Here is a 15,298-nt window from a genome sequence, read left to right as displayed (position 1 = left end):
ATGTTTTTTGTCCTAGAAGTCTAGAACCGTTCCCAGCCGCACCTACACCTGCTTAGAGTCGTAATTCCAACTAGGGCAGGGATCGGGTTGGATATGGCTATATCCGAATCCGAATAGTTTCACAATATCCGAACCCAAACCCGATTAAAACCGAAATTGAATATCTGAACCCGATTAACCCGATCGGATAACACTAAAAATCCAAAAAAAGCCTAAAAATTATATCCGAATCCAAACCCAACCCAAATACGAAAACGGATATAAAAATAGACCCTAACCCGATGTATTCGGTAATCGGGTCGGGTTGGATTCGGGTCTACCCGACCCGATTCCTGCCCTAATTCCAACCCAATCCTGTCGTATGGGCCCGATCTCTGTTATCCATTCTAACCCATACAAAAACTTGGACGATGATATGTAACCCAGTCTCGAACGGGCAGTCTCTGATCCTTGATTAAAACCAAAGCCCAACACACGAAGCCCAAAGTCAAGAAACCAACTAACAGTAGAATTTGAGTTAACTAGCTGAGTTTAAAATAACAGTTCGGGCAAAACAATAATAATTATTATAATATAAAAAAACTCCCTCTCTCTTCTCCTTCTTACTTTCTTAAATTTATTTCCTCATCCTCGTTTTATTCCTCAAAATCACAAAACAACAAATAAACAAAGTCTTCCTTCATTCGAAATAATCAAATTTTCAGATCAAAGTTTAAATCTTTTCAGGTAATTCAATCTAATCTTCTATTCACACTTTCAATTCCACTCTTCAATTATCGTTTTTTAATAGAATTTGGATGATTATATGATTGTTAAAGGTTTTTAATTGATTCGTTTTGGATTATATGAATTGATTTGATATTGTAGTTCCGATCTCAGTTTAGTATACTGTTGTTAATGTGAAATTATGGAATTTGAGAGTGGATTATGTAAAGGAGTTTAATTGGTTGCTTTAGAAGTTACTTAAATTGATTGATTTCGATGTGGATATCAATTGAAGAAGAGATGTTGCACTGTATGTTAGATTGAACTGGTTAATCAGTGCACAATAGATTAATTATAGAGAGTAGTATACTTTATGCATACTTAACTTCACGCGCTTTGCAATCCTACCATCCGGCATCTATAATTGATTTGGTGTTGTGCTATGTGTATTTTACACGTGCATTGTTTTTACTTTTACCAAGTGCTATATGCATTCTTGTAGGTTTCTTGCATGGGATTGTGACAAAATAAGGAGTAATGAGGAATACACAACAGCCTATGGGGAATGAAAAACCTGAACAGCATGGTTTTCCAGGAAGACCTGTTTCACCATTTGCTTCTACGCCACAAACTACGCCACCTTTTCCAGCAGCTGGGCCTGCAGTGCGTCCTGAGGTGTCAGGTTATGGAGCTGCTCCACAGTATAGATTCAACGGTCCATCTATGCCTCCTCCTCCACAACCATCTTATGCCTCGACAGGTGTTGGTTTTAATCCAAGCTTTCCAAGTCCCCAGTTTTCTTCGTTTGCTCAACCGGTTCCTCCACGTGGTCAAGCATTTCCTGGGCAGCCAATGCCCACACCTGGTCTACCTTCAGCAAGTCAACCACCTCCGCCTCCGTCTGTTTCCTATCGTCCGCAACAACAGATTCCATCAGTGCCAATGAGACCTCCACCGCAGCATTTGAACCCTACTCTATTAAGTGGGAACACACCTCAACCTGCACCACCACCTTTGCAGCATGTGCACGGATATTCATATGGGCAAGCTGATCCAATTACGACACAAGTTCCACAACCCCAGACAACCCCTTATTATGTTCACCAAGGAAGTTATGGTCCACCACCCCCAATGACAACTAGTGGGATGATTTCAAGGGAGCAAATGCAATATCCTGGTGGAGTACCACCTCCACCGCCCCCAGTGGCACCATCTGGGATGTTTCAACGGGAGCAAATGCAGTATCCTAGTGGAGGACCACCTCCACAGCCCCCAATGACAACTACTGGCATGATTTCAAGGGGGCAAATGCAATATCCTAGTGGAGGGCCGCCTGTAGGATCCCTTCAAGGTTTAGTTGAGGAGTTCAGCTCTCTATCTGTTGGGTCTGTTCCAGGATCAATTGATCCTGGAGTGGATCTAAAAACACTGCCTAGGCCATTGGATGGTGATGTAGAGCCAAAGGCCTTCACTGGGATGTATCCCTTGAACTGTGACCCTAGATATTTACGCCTCACAACCACTGCTATTCCAAATTCCCAGTCATTGCTTTCGAGGTGGCATTTACCACTTGCAGCTGTGGTTAATCCTCTTGCAGAAGCTCCGGAGGGGGTTAGTAACAGTTTTATCTTAAGTAGGCTGAGGGTTTTGAACTGGTATTTTTGAATGATTCTGTTATTGACTATCTGATTTGTTATTTTTCTTTTTCATTTAGGAGGAAGTGCCTGTAGTTAATTTTGGACCAATGGGAATTATCAGATGCAGAAGATGTCGGACCTATGTGAATCCCTATGTGACGTTTACAGATGGAGGGAGAAAGTGGCGCTGCAATATCTGCGCTTTGCTTAATGATGGTATGCCTAAGTTTACATGTTTCTGCCCTACAATTTGTTCTGTATCTCATGTTTAAAGTCCTGGATGGAGCTTTTTTTTTTTTTGATAAGTAATATTTATTGATTAGGATGAAAAAAAGGAGAAAAAAGAAAACAGATGTGAGAGAGAATCTCACAAACAGGGTACAGCCAGAGATACAGTGAGAGATCACCACCTAAAGCCCGTTTAAAGTCCTGGATGGAGCTTTGTGACTGATGCTGAAGCTATTATATTAAAAGATTACTTTGACTTTGTTATGTTCTTTAGTTGCTTTCATAATGTTCTTCTTGGAAAACACTCCAAAGTCCAAACTCCAAACATGTCCTTTACTGGGGAAAGAAAGGTAAAAACAATGAATAAACATATGAAACTTGTCCCTGGATATTCTTTCTTTGAACGACCTTTTATCAGATTTGGAGCAGACCTTTAACAGAATTGTAGCTTCAAATGATTTTGTAGAATCTTTTATATCAGTACTGTTTTCTTTGACTTGATGGCGTATGAGAACTGTTCATATTTTGTGTAACAAGCTAGAGTTATCCGTTCGAAGGATTCTGCACTAGAGTTAGGATTCACCATTTAATGTATGTGTAGAGCAGGTGTGTGTTCAGTAACTATATTTCTCGACACTTGATGAGCATTTGCTATTTGTTCAGTAAATGCGAACTTGGAATTTTCTCTTAAATGTATTACACGTGAGTTCTAATTGATATGATTTTCACAATCAGTTCCCGGTGAATATTTTGCCCATTTGGATGCGAACTGTAGAAGGGTTGATCTAGATCAACGGCCTGAGCTTACAAAGGGTACTGTTGAATTTCTTGCTCCAACTGAGTACATGGTGCGGCCTCCAATGCCACCACTATACTTCTTCCTCATCAATGTATCAGTAACTGCAGTCAGAAGTGGTATGCTTGAGGTAAGTTCTTTGGCAAAAGGATTAGAGAATCTTGTAGGTCTGTGCTATAATTCCACTTCTCCTGCAGCAATTACATTTTCACTGTAACGTTCTATCCGAAGTGGTCTATACATATTATGATGACTTGGCTTTTATTTCTATTTTTGAAAGTTAAGTTGGAATTACAACATCCCTAGCTTATCATTGATTGATGACCTTTAGTACACCTTCTCTTGCCTATCCTCCACTACAATATTATTGTGCTTTACGTCAACAGGAGGATTGAACAACATTTCAAATCTCTCTAGAATACTAGTACTAGTCATACACAGAGAGGCTAGATAGTCTGCAGCCTTATTAGTATCTCTGTAAACATGTTTGATATCAGTAGCATCAAACAAGGGAAAATGAGCTGTTCAATAGCTACTAGTACAGTTAGGCAGTACCAAGGTTTTTGGTTGGTCCTTGAACAGAAGGCTGTTACTGTTCTGGGTTTTGATGGAATCCCTTCATTATATCAATATATTTTAATTTTTATTGATAAAGAAATAATAAATTAACACATCAAGAAGCAATGTTCATTAATATTATGTGTTGTCTTGTCAATTAGGTTCTATATATATGTATACATATCATTTGGTGGCTTGGAGTTGATTTGGCGTTTTGAGAATTTGAAATGCACGCAATTTTTCTTTGTATTGCCAATGATTGTATGAATAAGTTGGAGAGGGGATGCCTAATTCATGATGGGCTCTTTTTCTCAACTCACAGTGATAAAACCTGAAATAGAAGCATTATTTAGTATGTGGTATCTTTAGTTTTTTCATGGGCGTATTTTCACTTTCAGAAGTGTTCAACATTGTTTGGCAGATCGTGGCAAAGACGATTAAGTCTACTTTGGACGAGTTGCCGGGCTCTCCAAGAACACAGATTGGATTCATAACTTTTGACAGCACATTACATTTTTATAATCTGAAGGCAAGTTATTTTCACATGGATTTCTATTATTAATGGCACTGCATATTCTTTAATATTTACTTTGATAAACACTTTATTCTGTTCTAGCCATCAACAGTCAACACTATATGCTCTAGCGTAGCGATTACAATAATTTGCTTTTTGTTTTTTGGTGTTGTGCCAGTCATCTCTGACACAACCTCAAATGATGGTGGTGTCAGATCTGGAAGATATATTTGTACCTTTGCCAGATGATCTTCTTGTCAACTTGTCCGAATCAAGAAATGTTGTGGATGTTTTCCTGGATAGCTTGCCTTCCATGTTTCAGGACAATCTCAATGTAGAATCTGCTTTTGGGCCAGCTCTAAGAGCAACATTCATGGTTATGGTGCGTATATATGTTTATATATATTTTTCCTTTAAGTGGTTTGGGTTATATCATTTGGAGCTATAGTTTCATCACTTACTTATTAGACCGATCTGTGCTATTTATTCCTAACAGGGACAACTCGGGGGGAAATTACTGATCTTTCAAACAAGTCTCCCGTCTCTTGGTGTTGGGCGATTACGGTTACGTGGAGACGATCCTCGTGCTTATGGAACAGACAAAGAGTATGCTTTAAGAGTACCAGAGGATCCATTCTACAAGCAGATGGCTGCAGATCTTACCAAGTACCAGATTGGCGTGAATGTATATGCTTTCAGTGATAAGTATACAGATATAGCTTCGCTAGGTACGTTCTATACTTGATATGAGATGGTTGATATCTTTAGTTGCATCTTCTATAAGCTATATATTCTGATACAGGAACACTAGCAAAGTATACTGGTGGTCAAGTGTACTATTATCCAGGCTTTCAAGGGGACATTCATGGAGCGAAGTTGAGATATGATTTAGCCAGGGATCTTACAAGAGAGACAGCCTGGGAATCTGTAATGCGTATTAGATGTGGAAAAGGTTAGTACATGAAGCTTTATTGTTTTCTACTTATGTGCATTGACATGTGGAAACATGTCTCTTTGGTTCAATACTAGCTTTAACCCGTGGCTATGCCACTGAGGCAAATAGCGACCTCGACTCCTGCAGATGCATGAAACTGCCAATAACCAAATATATAGTGGAATACCTGTTAGATTTGTCTAAGAGACAAACATTGTAGCTAAATGTGTCATTGCGTTGGCATAGATTGCTACATAATTACCTACATCTGTTTTTTTTTTTTTTTTTGATAAATAAAATTTATTGATTAGGTTGTAAAAAGGGTACAAATGTGAGAGAGAAACTCACTTACATGGTACAACCAGATACCTCCCAAGACCTAATGCACATTCTAAGAATCTAAGGTTATGCCCTATAATGATCCCAATATCCCAATTACAAGTTCTCGGCTAACTGCATCCGAAAGTTAGACGAGAGATCCCACTTTTTACCCCTATCTCTAACTATTACATTATTGCTAGCGATATATTCAGTTAGTCTACAAGATTATCATCATGTTCCCTCTCCATGATAGGCTGATTATTGTCCGAATCAAGCCCCATTGTTTACCCAATCCCACACTCCTTTCTATTATTTCTATGTAATTCCCCAAAAAGTTTTTCAAGACCCGTACTTCCCAAACCTGATGATATCCCCAAGTTGGCTGCTAAAGACACAACCATGTATTTGATCCAATCCCGAGAGTCGTCACTATTTCGACCATTGTACATTCTACTTGCAATTTCCCCAACATTTCCTTCATTAAGATTGTCATTATGCATCCTTTGAGGACAAACATCCACCACCAAGTTATCATTTGAGCCTGCGTTTCTCCCTACATTACTACTACTAGATAATTCGGTACCATCCCCTCGTGATATGTCGACATGAACAGCATCACCACTTGGCTCAGTCTTGCTCACTCTTTTAGTAGCAACCTCAGCCCCTTCATCAGTAACCAATACAGACCTTGCAAAATCTTCTGCCCAGTTGCATCATAAATGCTTTCCACCCCGTCACCATTCCTGTGTATGTAAAAGCTGGATTTATTACAATGCTATACAATAAAAAAGATGGTGGGGGATGAGACATGGTTTTTGACTGACCAAGAAAAACAAAAAAAAAACTTATTGCTATTTATTGAAATAACAATATTGTGCATTTGATCCACCTCAAAGTATCATGGCCTTTTTCACACTATCTTAGCTGATCCGCCACAAACTACTTGCATGCATGGACTTACAAATAAAGATTATAGTCACAAATGTACCTGTCCTTTTTTATGTAGTTTGTGTGTGCTGTTGTATATATCTGACGGCCACAAAAAAAGATGTTGGATGCCATTGTTTGGAAGTTGGATTTAAATATTTTCTTATTTATTTTTTATGCTTCTCAGGGGTGCGGTTCACCTCCTACCATGGACACTTTATGTTAAGGTCTACTGATTTGCTGGCCCTTCCTTCTGTAGACTGTGATAAAGCGTTTGCAATGCAGTTTGCTTTGGAAGATCAGTTACTGATAACCCAGGTTGTGTACTTCCAAGTTGCTCTGTTGTATCCTAAACAATATATTATATTAATGCAGAAATCCTACCTTGTTTTATCCGTAAGTTGCATAACATTTTGACCATGTTGGAAATTAACTGCTTTATTGTTGGAGATGCCATATGTTTTCTTTGATGAATGAAAACCAACTCACCTTTATTTTCTTGGTAATTTCTTGGTAAAGATTTTTGTTTGATATCCAATATTGTTAGCAAAATTTAGGCCCACTCATTTTCACTTGCATCTTAATCTGTTCATGGTTGAGGCAGTCAATATGATTATTTACCATTCAAGTGATCTGTAAATTACTTTATGTTTCATTAAATGCTGGTGGTTCCTTAACTGGCAAAAGATACACCTCATCCTCTGGTGAGAGGCGCATCCGAGTGCATACAGCAGCAGCACCTGTTGTAACAGATCTTGCCGAGATGTATCGCCAGGCTGATGCTGGTGCTATAGTTACTTTATTGAGCAGACTTGGTAAGATTAAAGTCATTCTATTCCAAGCCGTTCATAAATTTTAAAGTTAATCTTTATACTTATTCCTATTTCTCATTATTTCTTTGACTTTTTTATTTAAATATGAAAACACAGCGGTTGAGAAAACTTTGTCGTCTAAGTTAGAAGATGCACGGCACTCAGTCCAATTGAGGATTGTGAAGGCCCTTAAGGAATACCGAAATCTTTATGCTGTGCAGCATCGCCTAAGTGGAAGAATGATATATCCAGAATCACTAAGATTCATATTTCTGTATGGATTAGCACTATGTAAATCTATACCTCTTCGTGGAGGATATGCTGATACTCAGCTCGATGAACGCTGTGCTACGGGTTTTACCATGATGACCTTGTCTGTAAGAAGACTGTTGAAGTTTCTCTATCCTAATTTGATTCGAATTGATGATTATCTTCTAAAGGTAGGATCATCCTCTTTTGTTTTATGTAGCAATTGTTATTATAATTAATTTCTTTCAATGATATTTTGGTTATTGAATCCAACAGACTAAGCAAGTTCATCTCATGTTTTTACAGACACCTGCTGACGGTGATGATTTGAAAATTTTGCCACTAGTTGCAAACAGTTTAGATACGAGAGGGTTGTATATTTATGACGACGGGCTCCACTTCGTTATTTGGTTTGGCAGGAGCTTTTCACCTGATATTGCTAGTAACATACTTGGGGCGAATTTTTCTGGTTTCACTGATCTCTCTAGGGTATGATAATTTTTCATAATATTTTTTGTGTTTAAACCCAAAATATTAAATTGCTTCATGCTCCTAAATTTACATATTGTTAGATACCCCAAGCACTGCATTTTAGTTGCCTTTGGTTAGTACGAATAGTACATTGTAATTGGTATATATATAAATATTTCTATGTTCTAGTGTTGCAAACTGTGCTTCTTTTATAAGATCTCATTGATCACTCTTGTCCTGTTTTGTTTTAAGACTTAAAAGAGTAATATGATAGCATTTGATTACTAAATAGTGAGATATATTGTCCTAGTTTGCTGTATTTTTCCCTTATAGAGATAAACCTAGAAACTTAGGTCCACCATATATAAGGTCTGTTCTCATCTAGAATCTGCTAAGTACGATGACTACTCTAATTTGAGTTGCAGGTTAGTGTTACACTGGGATTGAATTCTTTGACAAATGGTTCACTTGATGTGTTAAGCAGCAAAATGATTTGTTTGTCTATCTGTATATTTTCTTCTTATCCAAACTCCAAAGTCCAACTTGTCCTATTGACTATTTTAGATTGTATTGATATCATATACTCTATGGTAAGGTGCTTTATAGTCGTTTATACTTTATAGTAATGGGAGAGGTCTAATTCATACTGTTTTTGGATTTTATATATTCCCTTATATCTTCTTCCAATTTTGTATTTCTATCTCTAACCAATTGACAAGTCTGGCAGCTGGCTTTGGCATGAAGCTCTTTAGTTTTAGGAAAGCATTATGACCATAGACACGTCTTTCCGTAACTTGCTTTATTAAATCCCTGATCTTAATCATCTGTCTTTTTACTGCATCATAGGTGTTTGTCTGGTCAATATCATGAGTTTTTCCTTGCCCGAACATGGGGACATTTAGAGTTCTAGCTTAGAAATAATCTGAGGACAACCAACTGAAGGGCCTATCAAATTCAACATATCCTCCGGAAGAAAATCAGGGAAAAGAAAAAAAAAAAAAAAACACAGAAAGAAATAAAAGTAAAACAAAAAGCCCTATCTCCTGTAAACTTTTAATATGTTGATATATAATCACTTCCACCCATTCTGAGTGCCCTTACAGATACCACACTAATATGATGTCAGGACTGAGGAGAGGATGTCTATAACACATGGATGTCAAGCAGGACGACTATAGCACATTAAGAAGACTCTCAGTATGTCCTATGACATTTGTCAGGGTACTGAAAAAGTTTTTGAGTTTTTTATCTGTTGCATCAAGCCACAAAAGCAGTAATCTCTGTGCTGGAGTTAAAGTTACTATCTGATATTTCATGTGATTGTATGATCATGTGCTTGCCTGTAACTAGCATTCATAGGTTTTGTAAATCTGGGAATTTGGAATGTTACTGCTTTAATGGGAAAGATGGAAGCTATAAAGCACGGACACCGACACGGATATGACACGACACGGATACACGGACACGACATCATTCAAAAAAGTAGGACACGGATATGTCATGGACACGTTAAAGAAAAATTATATATATATATATATATATATATATATCGTCATGAAATTTAACCCTCTCCACTAAGTTTAAATCAAAATATGAAAACTAGTTTTGAACTTGTGTAACTCTAAAAAATTAAAAACAACATACATGTCCAAAAATGCAAGCTAATGCCAACGAAAGAAATAACAATTACAGAAAATTCATAACAAATATATATAAAAACTTAAAATGGACTTGGCAATCATCAAAAGTGTGCAGTTGTGCAGTGTGCCTCCTTATTTCAAGAGTGAAATAAAACCCCTACCAAGTCATGTCTTCTTTTTAAGTATTTTAATCACTTTTTTAAAATTTAGAGTAAAATGTAGAAGTGTCCCCCGTGTGTCCCCACCAGTGTGTCCATGGAGTGTCGGAAATTCTATAAATTAATTAATAAATCCGACACTCCAAATCGAGTATTTGACACGTGTCGGAGGCGTATCGAGGAGTGTCGGTGTCGGATACATATCCGACCCGGATACGTTGCCCTTAGAGTAGTGTCCGTGCTTCATAGGATGGAAGCTATTCCTTTTAGTGGGCAGGGATAGACAAACTATTATCGTTCTGCAGTAAGAGGTCTCCAGTTTGCCTCGCCCCATTCCCTTGTTTAATTTTCTAGCCTAAAAGGTGCATTCTTCATTTGGTGTGCGACCTTTGAGTGCATTCTAACTATTTGTAACCTTAGAAAAGGGTCAATATTCTATTTTGTTGTCTTCTTATGTCGTCTCATAGTTTATTGCATTTCATGCGTTTCATTGGGGTTGTAGATGTCTGTTTTGATCCATTCTCTTTTTCATTCTTACGATACAGGTTTATCTACATGAGCATGACAATCAGGTATCGAGAAAGTTACTAGCATTGTTGAAGAGATGTAGGGAGAAAGATCCTTCCAGCTATCAGCTGTGCCATCTTGTTAAGCAAGGAGAGCAACCAAGAGAAGTTTCATTGCTACTTGGAAATCTTGTTGAGGACCAGATTGGAGGAACCAGTGGTTATGTTGAGTGGATGCTTCAAATTCATCGGCAAGTCCAGCAAAATCCATGACATGGAGGTAATGGACTATTAGTTTTGACTTTTGAGCAACTACCATTTTAGGTTTTTAACTATGTTACATGGGCACTCCATATCTTAAAAATATTCCACATCGGATACGTGTCCCGTATCCTTGTCGGGCATGTCATACACATTATATATTCCTCAATATTTGGTAGTTTGCATGTTGGATACTTCGTACCCGTGTCGGATACTGTCATATGTATGTGTGTCAATATAAACCTCGTCCTGTTGAATTTTTTTCTTTGACAATATTTTATTTTCATGTGGATTTTATTTTGTGTACTGATTTTTTCATCTTGTACAACATAATATTCTCTGCATTCAAACATTCTTATACCTAACCAAGGAAATCTGTTTTCATATATCTTCTCTCTTCCTTTATGGTCACAACGTCGTCAGGAAGTAAGAAAACAAGCACACAATTGGGTCTGCAGTGAAACCAACTAACTGAAATTTACAAGAAAATGGATGTTGCCTTATTATGACTTTTAAAGTCCCGTGATGAACAAAATTGTATCTATGTTCCCATTTGAGGTACCACTTAGAGATCTACCTTAATTTAATCGACCCTTTGACGAAATATCTCCAGATTGATGTGTAGAGAAATTGACATTGTTATTTTTATTAATTTGATTCAAGTACTTTGATAGAAGAAGGTTGTGTTCAATTTCTTCTGGCTGGGTAAAAATGTCTTTTGGTTCTTATTGAGATTAGTATAGAGTTTATTTTGGTGAAAATATTAGCACCCTTAGTTTCATTTGGCTTTCCTCAACAACTCACTTTTTTATGGAGTCTAAAGTGAACAATTACCGGAGTTAATATGTCTTTAATTTAATTTTTTACTTTATTACATCTAGTTTGTCTAATAGGAGATGATCAGATGTAGCAATATGCCATTATTGCTGGGCATTCTGTCAAAATAATATGCTCATATGCAATTATGCATACCAATATTTGACAGGCGCTGCCTTTTCTGAATCCTGATAATAAGGTTGTGCGGTTGTGCGGGCCTACTTAAACCTGAAATTGATTGTGATATACTAATATCTAGCCCTTACATGATGTGGGAAAACGTGAAAACTGAGGTTGAACTGTCCTATTAGCAAAATCTCAGATTGATTAACCAAATACTAATATCATGCAAATGCTATAACTGCTTACAGTTAATTTGTTTTCCTTGTATGATTACTTTATTTTCACTAATTGTAGTTGTACGACATTAGTGTTTCTGTCTGATCTGTTTGGGGCTGCTACTGTTTTTAGCTATGGGCTGATGTGGTGTATTTGCCTGGGTTAATTTGTTTCTTTTGCTTTTCTTTTCTTTTCTCTTGTATGTGTAGGCCTTATTGGCCTGCTTACCTTATTGATGCAGTCTCCCAATAAAATAATAAATTTTACAAAATACAGCACAATAAATTAAATAAAATCGAATAAAATAAAATAAATAAATACTCTAGTTGGGACTGGACTCTTTTTCCTGATCAGGAACTTAATCATCGGTTAGTGTGCAATCATTACATATCAGCTTCAATGGTTTTGACCGTTGTTCCCATCCCGTGTATCTGCTGCCTCCACTGTCCATGCTTCGACTGCTTTGTAGTTTTACTCGAGGAGCTAACCTGTTCCTAATGTCCCTAGAATTTAGATCCTCCACATTTTGCTTCGAAGAGAGTACCTCCCCCATATCTCTCACCCCTTCTCCATTACTCTCGGTGGTACTTCTCCCTCTAATCTTCTCCATGTCATCCAATTCTGTTATCTGGATTTGCCATCCATCAGTCATCACCTTGTTGGAATCACCATTTGAACCTTTCAAGCAAGAGGAGTGTTCTGTGTAGAATTCCCATCTCCAGTAGCCATAAGCCCCTGGAACGGGTCAACTTGCCCAACTGAGCATTCCCCTAGTCTGGAATTGCATCTGTATGAAGCTGTCTCCTCTTCCTTGATTACGTGGAGAGTGTCGTTAATAAATGGCTCTTCCTAAGCCCCCGTCTACTCGCTTGAAGCTCGAAGATTTTTGGAAATGTAGATTTGGGCCTTGATAAGACGTCTGTCCACTTGATCTAAAGATTTTCACTCTTTTGGGGCTTGAGAAATAGAGCCACTAGCTGAGGCAGATCTCGCATGTGCTGGACTAGTTTGCCTTACACTGGGTCTACTAATAATAGACCCATCATCCGTACTGGAAATATATGGCATCACTTTTATATTTGGTCCAGTTCTCTCCATGTTAGATTTACTGTAATTGGAATACATAATTGTGTTAGCGAACGGTGAGTGTGGATTGGAATAGTTTGTATGTCATATATGTGATCCAATAATTTTTCATTTCTAGCTACTGTGCTAGTATTTAATTTTGTTAAAAATTTATACAAGTCTTACATCGATGTTCCACAATTTCCTCACTCTGTATAAAATTCGTTTATTTGTTCATTACATTCTGTAGGTGTATTCGTCTTGGACTAGCTGCCGCTCAGGTTTTGCTTTCTGGAATTGGTAATGGGTTTGAGGATATTGCAGTAAAGTGGTTTGATTTGATATTTATAATTATAAATAAACCAGCGAATGTGATAGCCCACCCAAGTGATGAAGGAACGGGAGGTGTATTGGTTGGAAGCTTCAAGAGGGAAAGGGAATTTTGATGTTAAAAATTGGCCGTTGCAATAATTATTAAGAGGGAGAGTTTGGTGTATGCTTTGTTTTTAAATTGAAAAATAAAATTTTGTGTTACGAGGTTGTGAGCTATCTTTCTCTTTTTTTCCTTCTTCCCTCCCTTCCCCTGTTTTTTTTTTTCTCCCTTCCACTGTTTTTTGTGGAATTCTTGTGTTTGTTCAGTTGTTCTGAAGTTGGAGCCAAGGTGGAACTCTTACGCGGGGAGGGTTTGTTTGTTTGGTCGTTCTTCAGGTCTTGCACAAAGCAGCAAAATTATCATTTGTAAATCATTATTATACATAGTTTAGTTGCATTTTTCAAATTGGTAATTTGGAGTTTACATGAATTTTGTTTTAGTTTGTTTTCTTGTAGATGCCGTTGATCACTCTTACAGAGAGGCCCTAGACTACTGTGAGATTGAATATCCGTTGATGGAATGAGTGAAATTGAATTTATGTAATGCTGTGCTGATAACTTGAAATTGACAATTCAGCAATTCAATCGATCTTTGCAGATAGTCTGAAATCTGCACTTCGCAATTCAATCGATCTTTGCAGATAGTCTGAAATCTGCACTTCGCTGTGTTGGGGACCAACGAGGGCATTTACATTCAGTTGCTGTACTGCTTGTTCTTAATGAAACTAATTAAAAGCTTGCCAAGATTCATTCTGAAGTTGAATTAAAATCTTTTTGCAAGTTTCAGTCGAACTATAAGTATTTGAAATATTCAGATTAGTTATAGCTTAGATTTGGAATTATAACAGTATTTGAAATATTCATCATTTCAGCAACGACATCTAAAAATCACATTAAAACATTTAGTGTTAACTTTGCTGATTTGCTTACAGTTGATGCAAAATTCTATGACCACAACCAATTGATGCAGAATCTCAGGCAAAGAGCACTAGAATAGAGCTGTAGGTTTTAATCCCGCCACAACCAGAGTGTCATGAATGAGACTCTTTATTTTAAATCCGCGAGTTTGATGAGTTGATCAGTTTACAACATTATATTACGCAAGTTTTACAACTTACAAATACGTAATATTGCAGTAGGGGTTGAACATTAAGATTAGGGCCGTGTCCCGCCGTGAAGGGTAAATGTGCCATTTTAGAAAATATGGATGGTAGTTCATATTACCCAAATGGCCCAAAAGCTAAATACCCCTTAAAACATTTAGTGTTAACTTTGCTGATTTGCTTACAGTTGATGTAAACCATTAGGCAAATAGCACTAGAATAGAGCTGTAGGTTTTTCTCAGGGTGGTTACAACTTACAAATAGTCTGGTAGGGGTTGAACATTAAAAAAGTTCACATAATCCATTCTTTCTCAGTCTGGCAAACGTTTTTTTGTTTTTGGATCAGTAGGGATTTTTATGGAGGACCATTGATCATTCCCTGTAGAGGTGTACAAGTGAGAAAACTTCAAGTCTACTTAACAAGTTTCTAATCCCGGTCATCATGTGGTTTACCTACCACCTACCAAGGATGCTTGCTGCTGCCATCAATGAAAGATACTGCACATGAATAATCTGTTTGTGCCCTGATCCTCATTGAAGCCTTGACGTCAGTTTAGTCCTTGTTCTGAACCTTGAAGTTCTATGAAAGCAACGGAACTATAGTCATCTTTCCCATGACTTGCGGCCACTGCCTGCCCCTCATTATCTCCTAAAACTTCTCCATTCCCTCAGTGTTCAAAGTCATTGTACATTTGTACGGTACGGTTGTACCTTCTTCTGCCTTCTCCCATTTGCATGTCTTGTTCTCTTTATCCTCCATCTTTTACGACCTGCTTCCATTTTAGGTGTTAAGAGGTGTAGTTTAGTTTTGACATCCATAAGAATCTATCTCACCAACTGATTGGCAAGCGTAGTTGTGCTGTTCAATATCCTGGCATTTCTTTCT

At 37.6% G+C, this 15,298-nt stretch overlaps 1 protein-coding gene across 1 annotated transcript; it reads left to right on the top strand.

Moving 5' to 3' along the window:
- Nucleotides 1-544: 544 nt before the first annotated feature.
- Nucleotides 545-13,752, top strand: ERMO2 (Sec23/Sec24 protein transport family protein). Its single transcript, XM_086557539.1, has 14 exons — nucleotides 545-726; nucleotides 1,208-2,316; nucleotides 2,420-2,558; nucleotides 3,306-3,496; nucleotides 4,346-4,453; nucleotides 4,617-4,820; nucleotides 4,935-5,166; nucleotides 5,241-5,390; nucleotides 6,808-6,964; nucleotides 7,308-7,435; nucleotides 7,550-7,872; nucleotides 7,988-8,170; nucleotides 10,496-10,736; nucleotides 13,188-13,752. The coding sequence occupies exons 2-13, from the start codon at nucleotides 1,243-1,245 to the stop codon at nucleotides 10,727-10,729; spliced, it is 3,123 nt and encodes a 1,040-aa protein (XP_086413665.1). The 5' UTR covers nucleotides 545-726; nucleotides 1,208-1,242; the 3' UTR covers nucleotides 10,730-10,736; nucleotides 13,188-13,752.
- The last annotated feature ends 1,546 nt before the right edge of the window (nucleotides 13,753-15,298 follow it).

The sequence above is a fragment of the Coptis chinensis genome, chromosome 4, assembly GCF_015680905.1.
Source record: "Coptis chinensis isolate HL-2020 chromosome 4, ASM1568090v1, whole genome shotgun sequence".
NCBI classification, from domain to species: Eukaryota; Viridiplantae; Streptophyta; class Magnoliopsida; order Ranunculales; family Ranunculaceae; genus Coptis; species Coptis chinensis.
The sequence above is the reverse complement of the archived record's forward strand: the minus strand, read 5'-3'. Positions and strand labels throughout refer to the sequence as shown.

Excerpts from the sequence above, each read along its gene's own strand:
- ERMO2 (XM_086557539.1), top strand. The coding sequence starts at position 1,243 with ATGAGGAATACACAACAGCCTATGGGGAATGAAAAACCTGAACAGCAT. Across the intron at positions 5,167-5,240 it reads TACAGATATAGCTTCGCTAG|GAACACTAGCAAAGTATACT; the intron begins GTACGTTCTATA and ends ATTCTGATACAG. Across the intron at positions 8,171-10,495 it reads GTTTCACTGATCTCTCTAGG|GTTTATCTACATGAGCATGA; the intron begins GTATGATAATTT and ends CTTACGATACAG.